The sequence below is a fragment of the Brachypodium distachyon genome, chromosome 1, assembly GCF_000005505.3.
Source record: "Brachypodium distachyon strain Bd21 chromosome 1, Brachypodium_distachyon_v3.0, whole genome shotgun sequence".
Classification (NCBI taxonomy): domain Eukaryota; kingdom Viridiplantae; phylum Streptophyta; class Magnoliopsida; order Poales; family Poaceae; genus Brachypodium; species Brachypodium distachyon.
In genome coordinates this window covers 45,691,618-45,705,223 of record NC_016131.3, presented here as the reverse complement: position 1 = coordinate 45,705,223, position 13,606 = coordinate 45,691,618, and the positions used below count along the sequence as shown (strand labels likewise).

Sequence of the window (13,606 nt, the reverse complement as noted above, 5' to 3'; positions counted from 1 at the left end):
CCAAGTCATCGTCATCACACATCAGATCTGTGTGGAGTTTTGGTTTTGAAAATGCCTGACAATATAAATAGTAGGTTTAAGTGTTGATCTTGACTCTTGAGGTCGAGATTGTTCACCCTGACCCAAAACTCCACACAGATCATCCAAATATCATCCAAATATCTTGAATCTTGAGCCTGACCGGTGGTAATGCGCATACCAAACAATCCTTACCTTTTCTCATGTACAGCACATCCTGCCTCTCGGGCTACCTTAGCGCACAACGGACATTGACCGACCGGCGAATATTCAGCACCACCAGAAGATTCTGGCTGCCGACATCGTAAGTGTTTAGCTCAAAACTGGACCACTCTGCCGCATGTTATATGGAGTAGCTCACGTTTGCATGTTTTGCAATTCCACACACACATAGACAGAGGCACTGCCATGGAAGAGCAGCAGCGCACGGAGGAGCTGCTCCAGGGCCAGCTGGAGCTGTGGCACCACGCCCTGGGCTACATCAAGTCGATGGCTCTCAAGTGCGCCATGGACGCGGGCATCCCCGACGCCATCGCCCGCTGCGGCGGCGGCGCCACCCTCCCGGAGCTCCTCGCCGCCACCGGCCTCCCTCCGTGCAACCTCTCCTACCTCCGCAGGCTCATGCGCGTGCTCACCGTCTCCGGCATCTTCCATCACCAGCGAAAGCAACCTGCGTCCGGTGAGCACGAGGAGGAGGCCGTGTACGCGCTCACCCGGGCCTCCAGTCTGCTCGTCAGGGGAGAAGGAAACGGGGGCGCGCCTAGCTTCGGCCAGCTTCCTTTCATCTCGATCCTCCTGGGCCGGACCTTCGTGACTCCCTTCTTCGGCATGCACCCTTGGATCGCCGACGAGCGCGCAGCCGCCACGTCTTTCTTCGAGCGAGAGCACGGCCAAGCCCTGTGGGAGATGGCCAGAACCAGCACCGGCATCAACGACGAGTTCAACCAGGGCATGACCGCGGACACAAGACTCATCATGCACGCCGTCCTCACGCTGAGCCCCGCCGTCTTCGAGGGGCTTACCTCGCTGGTGGACGTCGGCGGGGCTGACGGCACGGCCGCGGCTGCCGTCGCCAGGGCGTTCCCGCACATCAACTGCACCGTCTTGGACCTCCCTCACGTCATCGAAAACGCTCCCGCCCCAGATGAAGCTGCCGGAGGCAACACAGTGCGCTTTGTAGCCGGCGACATGTTTCACCACATCCCATCCGCTCATGCTGTACTGCTCAAGGTACGTATGGACTACACACATGTTGAGAGACAGCATTGCATACTTAGGAATAGGAATTGAATTGAATAGGGACCAAAATTATGGTGCGACGGCTAAAATGACATCCGCACAGAACTTAAGTTGCATGCCACCTCATAGACTAAAGTTGCCATCCCACGAAACTAAATGTTCGCTCCATAGCCTTCTGGCGGACGGGGTAATGTTGTCAACAGCACGTACTAAACTTGGTAAGCGACGATTCTACCGGCATCGCTATGTAGCGGTGCCGGCAGAAGGTGGCACGTGGTGTTAGGCCGGCCCATCTTATTATTATATTTTGTGATGGGTCAATGATATATTTTATTGGTATACAGTATGAATGATATTTTTATTGGTATATGGTATCAGTCAATGGTATGTGGTGTTTGTACATGTGTCAGTCAACGGTATATGATATGTTTTAATGGTATATGGTGTATGATGCCACGTGTCAGCATGTGGCAGGTTGCATGCAGCACATGGATTCTGCCGGCAAGCGGAGCCGGTAGAAAAGAGTTTCCGACTAAACTTTCCACCATATAGAACTAAAGTTGCCACCACACAGAACCAAAGTTGTCATCTATCAAAACACGTGGCACGATCCCATCACTATTACAAAATCACTTATTTCTGACGTGTCAAAAAACCTCTAGTCTGACGCAAATGGGACGTGTCACTAATCAAATGTCAGATATGACCCGGGAACTTCTGACGTGTGTGCAGAAGCATCAGAAGTATGGAAAAACCTACCGACGCTTCTTCTAGGACACGTGTCAGGAATAGTCTTCTCCGAGCCTCGTTGGCCATAACAGGGTATTTTTGCTGACTCTATTGGGCCTAAAGAAGCGTCAAAGTTGGTTATCTTTGAACAAGAAACGTCAATGATGGTTCTTATATGAGAAAAAAAAAGTTACAGCTGACGTCTTTTTCTGTCAACGTTAGAGTCAGCCAATATAATTTTAATTTAAATCGCAGGGAAACATTAAACCAATCTGAATTTTATTCATTGCATGCAATGTCTGCTACATTTCATACAAGATCGACCACATTACATTGCATTGCATACAAGATATTCTACATTTAATACAAGGTACACACATCAGATCGTTATCAACAAGATCATGTAGCGCCCTGATATGTCGGGAACATCATCCATGAGCAGCGCCACGCCGAAGAAGGCGAGGTGCGCCGCCCGGGACAACAAGAGGAGCCGGTGTTTTCGGGAGGAGAAAAGAGGAAGGTGCTTATGGTGGTGGAGGTAGTTAAGGCAATGAAGAAGAACAAGAAGGGGATTTAAGGAACGCAATCACGATCATCGTGATATCTCGTGGACATTTCTCGACACCGTTTTGCCGCCGGAGCCTCGTCGACGGTGAACGGCAGAATCCTCGACTGAGGCGGAGGCAGCTGAGGTTGAGGCTGAGGCGGAGGCGGAGAGCCTGCATGAAGACCCCTCAGAGGCGCGGGCTCAGCCAACGGCGGAGCGAACGAACGTGGTCGCTCCTGTATCTCCCACCCAATGAGATGGCATTACGCAGATATGATAGTGCGAACCATGGTGGAGTTCCTCGCCGACTTGCACCGCATCCAGCCGCTTTTATAGCTGAGGCGAGGCAGTCCATGTACCGGAAGGGGAGGCGACGGACCGGATAAAGAGGACTACCCTCGTCTTCCCGATGCATCGACATGGCTCTGCATGCACCTATACTGAGCTCGCTCTGAAAGTCTGAACACGCTACCTTTTTTACCAGCGCCCGTGAACTTATATACTCCCTCCATTCCTAAATACTTGTCAATTTACACTAAAACCATGACAAGTATTTAGGAACGGAGGGAGTAGATTCCAAACTGAAGGTGAACAACAGATTGTCCAATGAGAAGCTCAAACTAGAGTTCGATCTTGCTGCCAAGGATGGGGTGATAGAATATCTCAAAACGGATATACAAGAAGCGAAGAAACTGATTGAAAATCTCAAAGTTCAACTAAAATAGCAGACCAACTATTGTATGGCATTGCAGCGGTATTAGCTGTTTTTTAATTTGTATTTTTCTTAGTTGTAGCGTCGCTTTGAATTAATTAGCAACTACGCCGTGCATGTAAAAAAACCGAGTTCCAACAAAGCTTTGACATTCGCTAGAACAAGAGGTCAGTGACCATCAAAACTATACTGACATGACGACACAAGAGTCGAAGAATTCCTTGTGAACAAAGTTGACGCTTCCGCAAAGGAAAGAGTCGCAGCAGCTAGAGTCTACTCTGACGCTTATGAAATAAGGAAGTGTCAGTTGAAACGAAGCATCAGAAGTGTGGAAGTTCTTTGACACTTCTCCGAGGTAGGTGTTAGAAATATCTTGTTGCCGCGGCCTCCTGGATGCTACCTGTGACAGTCCTTATAAGGAGCGTGAGAGATAAGGATCTGCGATGCCGTGTTTTAGTTTTGTGTCAATGGGGAGCTTCCAAGAGTAACGAATTCTGTAGTAGTGCAGGTACAGTCTCCCTGATCAAATGGCCATCGGAGCGTTCGCTTTGGGAGACTAAATAGCAAACGGTCACTCATTATAAATTCCAGAGGGGTTGGATGAAGAGGAATGATATTTATCATCAAAGATCCTAAAGTAAACTTCATGAGTAAGTGAGAATTATCTAAAACTAATATATATTTTTAGAGTATTACAGAGAATAGATATTTTTAGGTGTAACGTTTGGGTGGTTGCCACTTGCCACTAATCCAACAGTATTGTAATCCTATGCTAGTAAGGTGCCCGTGCTTTGCAATGGACCACAAATCGCCATGATGTCCAACATACAAGGAAAACAAAGATTGAAAACAAGGTGTTTGTGCTTTGTGACGCAATATATAACACTTACCGTAAGGTAAAAAAAAATCGGCAATACCAAAATATTGAAAAACAATGGTAACTAATATGAGATCTCAAGAATATGAACTTGGTTCCTACACAAGATGTGGTACATAAACAAAAAAAAACAAATTTACTTCTAGCGATCCTTATCTCATATCAGAAGGAAAAAAAACAATAACTTTTTTCACATGGCATATTAGATCTATGATGTGAATACATCTGTATACAGAACATTCTTGGTAACTGTCCCCTTAGATCGAGATCAGCTGAAGGTCCTCTTCCTGAGAGGAAAAGGTAACCTATTTCAACTCACAGGGGGAAAAGAACATGAGTTTCTTCTTAAGCTTATAAGATAGTCATAATGATGCAAAAGGACATTGGACTTATAGATAATGTATTGGACATATATAATAAGAAACCATTGATCAACCAAATCCATAGTTCACAGACAAATTGATCGTTTTGGATCACTTGCTTTACTGTAGGTCGGAACTCAGAATATAGTATCACTGTAATTCAACTACGTGCAAGAAAAAAATATAATTTGCTCATGGAGAAATCAATTAAAAGAGTATATTTTACATGGTTGTATTGTTAGAATCATATGATAAAAGGTGTAGTGAATATGGAGTTTGGAAAACATTACAGAAGATCATGGCTTAGAATGGAAAACATACCAGAACTGTTTCTGGTACTTACAGTTCACACTGCAGGTGAATAAAATGAGTCTGAGATACGTACATGTTGTGTCATTTCTTTAATTTAATCAACAGATAGCAGACAGACTCACAGCTCAAGTTTCAGTTTGCTACCGCATCTTTTAGCACATTACAGAAGATATAAATCTTTCTCAAGGTGCAGAGCATTGACATAACATCTTTTAGCACATTAGTACATAACTACCTAACTCCAAGTTCACAGATTTAGTTTAAAGACCCCATAATCAATGTACGCATGGCAGTATAATCTTGGATACCACCACAACAACACCAATTATATAACTCTAGAAAAAAATTGTGGTGCACGGAACCTGCCATCCGTCACATCCATCGACCGTCGGGGCACCGCCACATCCCTCGGCGGTCCACAGGCACTACACGGAACCTGCCTTCCGCCAGTTTCTCCTATGCAAAGAGAGAGTTGAGAGGGAGATAGGGGGTGAGCATCTTCGCTTCCTGGGAAGAGTGGTGGAGATGGAGGAAGACCTTCGGCGGCGGAGGAGGAGCGGCTCTGGCGGGGCAGGCGAAAGGCTTCAGCGGCGGCAGAAGAATAGCGAGGAGGAGATGGGGCGGCGGCGCCGATCTGGAGGGCTGCGGGGAGGCGCGCCGGATCGGGAGACTGGATCAGGGTGCAGGCAGAGAGAGGGGCGGTGGTGGATGCGTCTGCGGCGGGGTAAGGCGTTGGGTCATTCGTAGGGAGGAGGCGGGGAGGAGACTCGCCCCAACTCGTGTTCAAGTCGCGGGGCAGGGACGTGTTGCGCTCCTTCATTTGCGGTGACCGACAGGGGGCAGGGACGGAGGCCGGCGGCTACGACAGATCGATGAGGAGGAGGGGGTGAGCAGAGTGAAGAGGGGCGGCAGCGCACACAGGGGAGGAGGCGGCGGGCGGAGGAAGGGAGACGGTAGGGGATTGTATCGGGCTGGTTTTTTTCTTTCATTTTTTGGTTGGGAGGGAGAGAGTCGAGGAGGGGGCACTGCGTCGTTGGCAGGCGGTGGCATACGCGGTAATCTGCATGAAGTGACGGACGAAGAGGAGGACGGACGTGACACAGACTGCAAATTAAACAATAGTATAGTATAGATAAATAGGGATCTCTCTCCTCCCATGGGTGCGCTATAACCACACCAAGAAGTAGATTACCACCGTGAGAAAAGTTGTAAGCTACCATAATCGACTAGTATGGTTTTGTAGTAATATGGTAGCCACTAAAATAATATTGTACCGAAATTGTGAATAAAGTTTTGAGTTCACTCTGTGTAAAATTGATCTCCCAAGTAGTAGAGGTGTGCATAAGTTTTCAATAGTGGCTGTTAGGGTCCCGTCGAAATCTATACAACACATATCTATCTATGATTAATCGCTATTAAATTGCTTAGTATTTCTTTATTGAGTTTTTGTAGTGGATTCTACACGACTGGAATGATGATGAGTGCATCAAGATACTGCGAGAATGCAAAAAAGCAATCCCTACCAGAGGCAACGGAGGGAAAGTGATAATAATAGATACCGTGGTCGGATCAAACACATGCGACAACATCTGCAACGAAACTCAAGCCTTGTTTGATATGTACATCATGTTCATTAATGGGGTTGAGCGGGAGGAGCGAGAGTGGAAAAGAATCTTCTTGGAAGCTGGATTTATTAATTACAAAATTACAAGTACCCTGGGTTACCGGTCTATAATTGAGGTCTATCCTTAATTTGAGTGTTGATTTAGTACAACTTGATGATGTGATGATGCAGGTGTGAACAAATTGATGATGTAACAATGTGTCGTGTTTCATATTTATGAGAAAAATACATAATGTGGATGCTTGATGACAAGTTAAATATATAAATGTGCAATGATGTGACATGTTTGTAATGACGATGTAATGATGTGAGATGTTTGGATGTGCATAATAAATAATTTAATGGGGGTGGCTTGTATAGGAATATAAAATATAAACTATGAGGTTTAACTCCTAGTTTCCAATCTATGTAAAATATATATTTTGCTAGTTAATTAAAGTTTTTGGTGGATGCTTTAGTTTCCCATTAGGTGATCAAAGTTATTCTAGTTTAACACTCAATCGTCGAGACTCGGTTGCTCAAGTCTTAAGAGTTGATCCTCCTAATGTTATGTTTTCGACGGGAAATTGTTGGTGCTTGTTTGATAGCTTGTGAGGCGCTTCATGCTAAGTTAGAATCAATGCATCTGGTTAATTTCTTTCTTTTGGGACTTGTCTTCGTCTGGAAATTATTCTATCAAATCTCCATATAGGCTGCTCATCAACTTAGATTGCCAGTTTTGTCATAAGATTATTTGGAAACTGAAGATTATTCTTAAAACTGAATTTTTTGCTTGGTATCTTTGTTGCGGGGTGGTGACGTCGAAGGATAATTTAGCTAAAACGAATTGAGTTGGTTGCAAGGAATGTGTACCCTTTTTTTTAATCATGATGAGACCATTCAACATTTGTTTTTTCTATGTCCAAAGGTTTGGAAGACCGTCTTTGTGACATTTAATTTACTCCTCCATCTTGTCTTACTGATATGCTTAGTCACTGTCTTAGGGGTTGGGTAATCTCTAAAATCGCTTATCCTTGTTGAGGCATGTGCGATTTCTTGATCTATTTGGAATTGCAGGTATGATATGTTTTTTAACAACATAAAAGTTTCCAATTTTTGTAGGTTGTTCTTTGAGCATCTCATTGGTTCCGTACTTGGTTCGTAGTCCCTACTGCTTTAGACGGAGGACCAGAGGTATATGAAATCTCGATGCAACTGTTTGGAGAGATGGTCGCACGTGGATTCTTCGGCTGGTTTAGATGACACGCGGCCTTAGGCTTGAGGGCGTGTATTGTGATTTTGCTCGCCCTTTTCAGTTGTATGATTAGAAATTGTATGTAATTGATGATTTGCATGTGGATTTCTTCGGCTGGTTTGGATGACGCGCTGACCTTAGGCTTGAGGGCGTGTGTTGTGATTGTGCTCGCCATTTTTCAGTTATATGATTAGAAAGAGTACGTAATTGATGATGATTTATAATAATATTATGACTGTGCGTCGATCGATTTAGAGGTCGGGGGTTTTCCTCCTTTCCGAAAAAACCAAAACAAAAAAGGTAAAAACCATTTAAACACATATATATATGTGACTTTGTTGATCAATCTTTTCAACCTTTGGCAACTCATAAATTGTGTGAATATGGCTGTGCACGTGGCGGCATGGAGTATCTAGACATGGGTAGGGCCCACGTGTCATCGACCAAACCTCAGGAGTATCTGCTCAACAATTTAAACAAGGGTTTGATATTGAGAAGTCGTCTATTTTTAGTGAGAGATAAATTGATGTGCTGACTTTGTTGCATCAAATGAGATTTAAGCTTTTTATTAAGATTCACGCCAATCAGTTTGCACCTCCCCATCGAAGGAGGATTCCCTGACGTATGGTGCTGTGCCTGACACGTGGGGCTAGGCCCACCTGTCAGAGCATCTTCGATGCATGTGCTTAAGGATAGTGCTTAAGAAAAAAAACGGGTTTATTTTGGTTTATTCTGCCACGTTAGCTGGACGGAGTGCTTGCAGGAGGCTCGAGGTGCTCCGTTTTGCTTAGACTCTTGCCCGGTGCCTCCGAAAACAAACTGCTCTCGGGTGCTCCACAGGGTGCTCTTCCCCTGGCTTCGCTGCTGACGCCCTGCGGCCCGACGACCTGCTTCCTTCGCCTTGGAGTGGAGCGGCGGCGGCGGCGCGAGCAGCAGCAGGCGTGAAGGGGAGCAGCGGCGGCGCGTGCGCCGAGGGGAGCGGCGGCAGCAGGCACGGGTACCACCCCGATCCGGTCTATGGGGTTGAGGGACGACGAGCATGTACGCGGACGACGAGCTCCTCCTTCCGGATGTGGGACGACCTCAGTCCATGTCTCCGGCCACTCCGCCTGCGCGCAGCGGCTGCAAGAAGGCCTTTTGCAGGACGTCGCGTGCAGCGGCAGCACGCAGGCCCGCGCCTCCGGCTGCTCCGCCGCCAGTCGATGCGTGCTTTGCTTCTGGCCTTCGTCCATCGGGAGGAAAGTTTCTGCAGTCATGCGAGATATTTTAGAGAAGGGCCGTGCAACAAGGAGACGGGAGATTTCTAGTCTCAACGAAGCGCAGCTGGACGATGAAGATTCAATAAAATTTTGTTCCTAATTTTTGTTTAATGAAGAGTTGCGCACTAGACAAAAAAACATGCCACGGTGAGTGCTAGAGGGAAGGAGACACAGACTTAAGCACCTGCCTAAGCTTTCTAGCGTTGGAACAAGTTTATTTTAGAGGGATGCTTAGTGATATGGTAAGACTCTCCACAATCCGAAGACGAGCCGGTGACGGAAGGAGAAGAATCATTGTGGACATCCCCGAGAGGCCCGGACCCCCCTCCCCACTCAAAGTGGAGAAGGCCAAACGACACGAACACAGGGAGGAGTGATGGCAGAAACAAGTGCCAGTGCCACCACAACACCGCCGGCCGCGGGCTGCTGCTGCCGACCCGACGCCGTGTCGTTCCTCCCCAGGACGCGCTTCTGCCGCCTGGTAGCCGCCATCCCAAAGTTCACCCTCCCCCGCCCCGTCCTCCTCACAGCCGTCCGCAAGAGATGGCATTGTGGAACCCAACCACCAACCCCTCCGTCGACACAAGATGAGGCCGAAGCACCGGAGAAGCCCGCGCGCCCGGAAGCCGAGCAGCCACCGCTTGAGGAGCACGCCGCTGATGCTGATCCTGATACCGCCGCCTCCGCAGGGACCCAACCCCCAACTCCTCCGCCGACCAGCGAGGAGGCCGATGCACCGGGCAAGCCCACGCAGCCACCGCTGGAGGAGCACGCCGCTGATGCTGATCCCGCCGCCGCCTCCGCTGCGCGCAACCACCGGCGGGACGACTGCTCTCTGTACGAGGTCGGCGAGCTTAAGGGCGCAGATGGCCCGTGCTCTGCAACTGCAACCCTGGAGGAGACAACGAAGAAACGGAAGCGCCGGAAGAAGGCGAAGAGGGAGAAGCACACCTCTGATGCTGATGCCCCGGAGGCGGCCATCGCGGGCAAGTACTGGGCCCATCGGCACAGCCTCTTCTCCCTGTACGACCGTGGTGTGCACATGGACGCCGAGGGCTGGTACTCCGCCACCCCGGAGGCCATCGCCGCCGCACAGGCCGCGCGCGCCGGCCCTGCCGACCTCGTCGTCGACGCGTTCGCCGGCGTCGGCGGCAACTCCATCCAGTTCGCCGCCAGGTATATACGGCCCAGCCGCTCAACCCCCCCCCCCCCCTACCCTTGGTCTTTCCGCCAATAATCCCGTCGACTGCATGTCGTGCAGCGGTTGCTACGTGCTCGCGGTTGATATCGACCCCTGCAAGGTGGAGCTGGCGAGACACAACGCGAGGATCTACGGCGTGGAGGACATGGTCGAGTTCGTCGTCGGCGACTTCTTCCGCCTCGCGCCTGCCCTCAAGGTATGCTTCAATGCTTGCTCATCAGTGTTGCTTGACGAATTAAAAATGGCCGAAAACGTCAACATTCTTGTAAAAGCAGAGGTAAGCTGCTAAGCTAGACATATGGTTGACTGGTATACCTGGGCATGGGTGGCCCGGCCCGAAGCCCGGTGTACCGGGCCGGACCCGTGCTTCACTTTTCTGCCCGAAAGCCCGAAAAAAGCTCGAAATGACTTAAATTGAGTATATTTTAGAAAAAATAGGTATAAAAATACATTTATTTATTCAAAAATAATTATTTTAATGCTTGAATGACCTATTTTTCGGGCTTCGGGCCGGGTCGGGCTCGGGCTTCAGGGCTGACCGTCAGGCTTTTATAAAGCCCGGCCCGAACCCGGCCGGGGTTTGCCCAGGTATATTGATTGGTTGGTTCATTCTTTATCCTTAGTCAGAGTGTTATTTGTTATGTGTAGATTCGAATAGTGCAAATAGTTGCATAAGTAAATAAATTACTCTCTCTGTTCTTAAATATAAATTGTTCTAGCTATCTTCCTACTCAAACTTCTTAAACTTGGCCAAAATTTAGAGAAAAATCTATCAACAACTACAACTCCAAATTATTTTATTGAATCTGTCATGATATTCTTTATAGTATACTTATCTAATATTGTAACTGTTAGTACATTCTTCTGCAAATTTGATAAAACTTTTAAATGTTTGATTTAGGAGTCCTAAACATTTTATATCTAGTAACAGAGGTAGTAAAACAGCAGTTCTATACATACGGCAATTTTTTGTCTGATGCTACTCCATCAACCTTTGATCAAATTGCTGTATGAAGGCCAGACGTCGGATCCAGTATCGGATGCAGATCGGACAGAAAACATCGGATGCAAAGCAATTTCGATAGTAAAAAGCATTCTACTGCCAACAATTGGTATTTTTTAAAACTTACTCGTATTTTGATATGTTGGAGATGCACGGTTCGGCTGGTCATTGACTAAGCTTGTAATGCGCGAGGAGTTTAGTAAAAAAAGTTGAAAAATGGGTCCAGGTGGTACACTAACTTGTAATGCGGATTCATGTTTGGTCACAGCCGATGCGGTGCTGACACGTGTCTCGCCACGCGGCTGCCTTCAGTGGATTCATTTTACAGAAAGACCCCCCGATCATTAGATATCACAAAAATAGCCGACTCGGTGGTTTAATTTGCTTTGCCGCTGCCACTAGCTGACGAGCAGAAAAAGGCTCGATTCTGATTTTTTGATGCAGTCCAAGTCCAAGCCTGGTTGCAGCTCTGTTGCCGTGTCGTTTGCGTGATGGAATCGGGCGAGCTTGGCACGCGCAAAAGGCTGGCGCGCGCGATAGCTCTGTTTGCCTCTCCGGTTCACTTCGCTCGCCTGGAAGCCGCGACCATCATTCCCCCGCTTTGCCACCCACCACCTCACGCTAGGCACAGCAGCAAGCCCACAAACCACCACCAGGAAGAGCTAGCGCGAGATGGCGCCCGCGTCGCCGTCGTGGGTAATCCTGGGCAAGTTGCCGCGGGTGGCCGCCGCCGACCTCCAGCCGGGAGCCGACCTCTCCCTCGCGCTGACGGCCACGCGGCGCGTGCGCTCCTCACCATCCCACTGTGCAGGTTCGGCTTGGGTTGGGCCGCGCCCACCATGGACGGAAAAAGGGGAGCAGGACGCTCGCGGGAAAAGCTCGCCGGCGGCGGCGCAGGGCTTTCTGGGCACGGATCCGAGGGGAAAAAGAGGGGGAGAGGAACGGGGGCTCACTGCGAGCCGGATGGAGGGGTTGGTCTGGCCGGAGGATGGCCGGAGCGGGTTGTCGACGGCAGGGTTGCAGTTGCCGGGGGAGAGGACGACGCGGGGAGGCTCGGGGCGGAGAATCTCCAGGGGGAGGGCGGCGCTTGACTCAGGGAGATGGCGCGAAGCTCCTGGCGGCGTCAGAGAGGCGGGGTGCTCCAGAGCAAGCTCGCGGGGGCGGCGGCGCTTCCCGCCGGAGTTGAAGAAGAAACCACAGGAGATGAGGGAGCTCGGGGGAGAGGAGAAACAGAGGTGAGATGAAACGGTTTTGCAAATTTACATTTCGTCTGAGATCGGAGGACCTAAAAAACATACCGAAGGGCTTCGATGCAAAAATACAATCCAGTCTGAACTCCATCTAGCGCTGACGTGGCTAATTTTTGGACTAATATCACCACCATGCAACTGCATTACAAGTTATTGTACCAACCGACCACATCTTACAAGTTGTTGTATTAAATTGCTCACGCATTACAAATTGTTGTACCATTTGTGTTGTTACCTTTTATTATGATAATTCTGCATTAACCTCAATATCGTGGGTAAGGGTGCCTGATTTTTTGTACGCAAGGACCGTCTACATTCTTCCATATAGAACAGGGGGTTTTTCATTCAAGATGAACTGGTAAGGTTTTTTTCATTCCATCTTCATATTTTTCTGATTGCTTATTTCCTTCTGCTACACCAGGCAGATCTGGTGTTCCTGTCACCACCATGGTTCATACAACAAGACTCCAATTTACACCCTCGATATGCTGAAGCCGAAAGATGGGCATGCTACTCACTGAATTCCCTTTTGTCCTTGCCACAATACGACGAGGAAGAATCAACAATCTACGCATACATGCTGTAAGGAGTTTAGAAAAGCAATCATTTTGATGAAAAAAATTGTAGTTATTGACCTGTAGTTTCAGAACTTTCAATAATGAAAGATCACACATTATAAGCAAAACTGGACTGATGATTTTTTTTACAGTGCACTTACTAGTAAGTGAAGATAAAGCAGAATAAACAAAACCTAACACTTTTAAGTATTACAACAGGGGATCCCTTACAACAATTGTATCCTTGAGCAATGCAGGTACACATTATTTCAAGCTGCTCAGAGAATAGCTCCCAATATCATCATGTTCTTGCCGCGGAATGTGGACATACGCCAGGTCAAGGATCTTTCCTGGTTGTGTTCTCCTCCGTTGCATTTCAAGGTAAAGAACCGTTCTTCCCAACCACTAGTTGCATCATTCTTTCAAAAATATTTTACAGCTATGATCCTAGGAAGATACCCTGTCCAACATTCAAGTTCTTTCAGAGTGAAGAGAACTATGTGCAAGGCAGATCGAAAGGAATTACAGCATATTTTGGAGACGTGGCAAGAAGTTGATAATCAAGAAGAGAGCTCTTTTATGTGGTAACCATTCCTGTACGGAACACAGGCCCTTCATTTGTGGAGATCCAACGTTAGACGCCAAATCAATGTTGTGTGATTGACTTGAAAATACATTGCGG

At 47.9% G+C, this 13,606-nt stretch overlaps 2 protein-coding genes and 1 long non-coding RNA gene across 3 annotated transcripts; 2 read left to right on the top strand and 1 right to left on the bottom strand.

Moving 5' to 3' along the window:
- Nucleotides 1–169: 169 nt before the first annotated feature.
- LOC100844137 (acetylserotonin O-methyltransferase 1) lies at nt 170–6,762 on the top strand. Its single transcript, XM_014896896.2, has 3 exons — nt 170–322; nt 413–1,248; nt 6,249–6,762. The coding sequence occupies exons 2-3, from the start codon at nt 427–429 to the stop codon at nt 6,546–6,548; spliced, it is 1,122 nt and encodes a 373-aa protein (XP_014752382.1). The 5' UTR covers nt 170–322; nt 413–426; the 3' UTR covers nt 6,549–6,762.
- On the bottom strand, nt 4,168–5,939 carry LOC112271643. The gene is made up of 2 exons (XR_002964956.1): nt 5,159–5,939; nt 4,168–4,409 (listed from the first exon to the last, which is right to left on the bottom strand). It is a non-coding gene; the product is annotated as an uncharacterized LOC112271643 (long non-coding RNA).
- Nucleotides 6,763–9,289: 2,527 nt separating the features above from the next.
- Nucleotides 9,290–13,556, top strand: LOC104581624 (trimethylguanosine synthase). The gene is given in 6 exon segments (XM_024458110.1): nt 9,290–10,089; nt 10,175–10,310; nt 12,789–12,817; nt 12,819–12,872; nt 13,182–13,305; nt 13,410–13,556. Coding segments are annotated over 6 exon segments (1,215 nt in total). The 3' UTR covers nt 13,482–13,556.
- Nucleotides 13,557–13,606: the final 50 nt, after the last annotated feature.

Coding starts and splice junctions, on each gene's coding strand:
- LOC100844137 (XM_014896896.2), top strand. CDS start 427: ATGGAAGAGCAGCAGCGCACGGAGGAGCTGCTCCAGGGCCAGCTGGAG. Junction 1,249..6,248: donor CTCATGCTGTACTGCTCAAG/GTACGTATGGAC, acceptor GAGTTTTTGTAG/TGGATTCTACACGACTGGAA.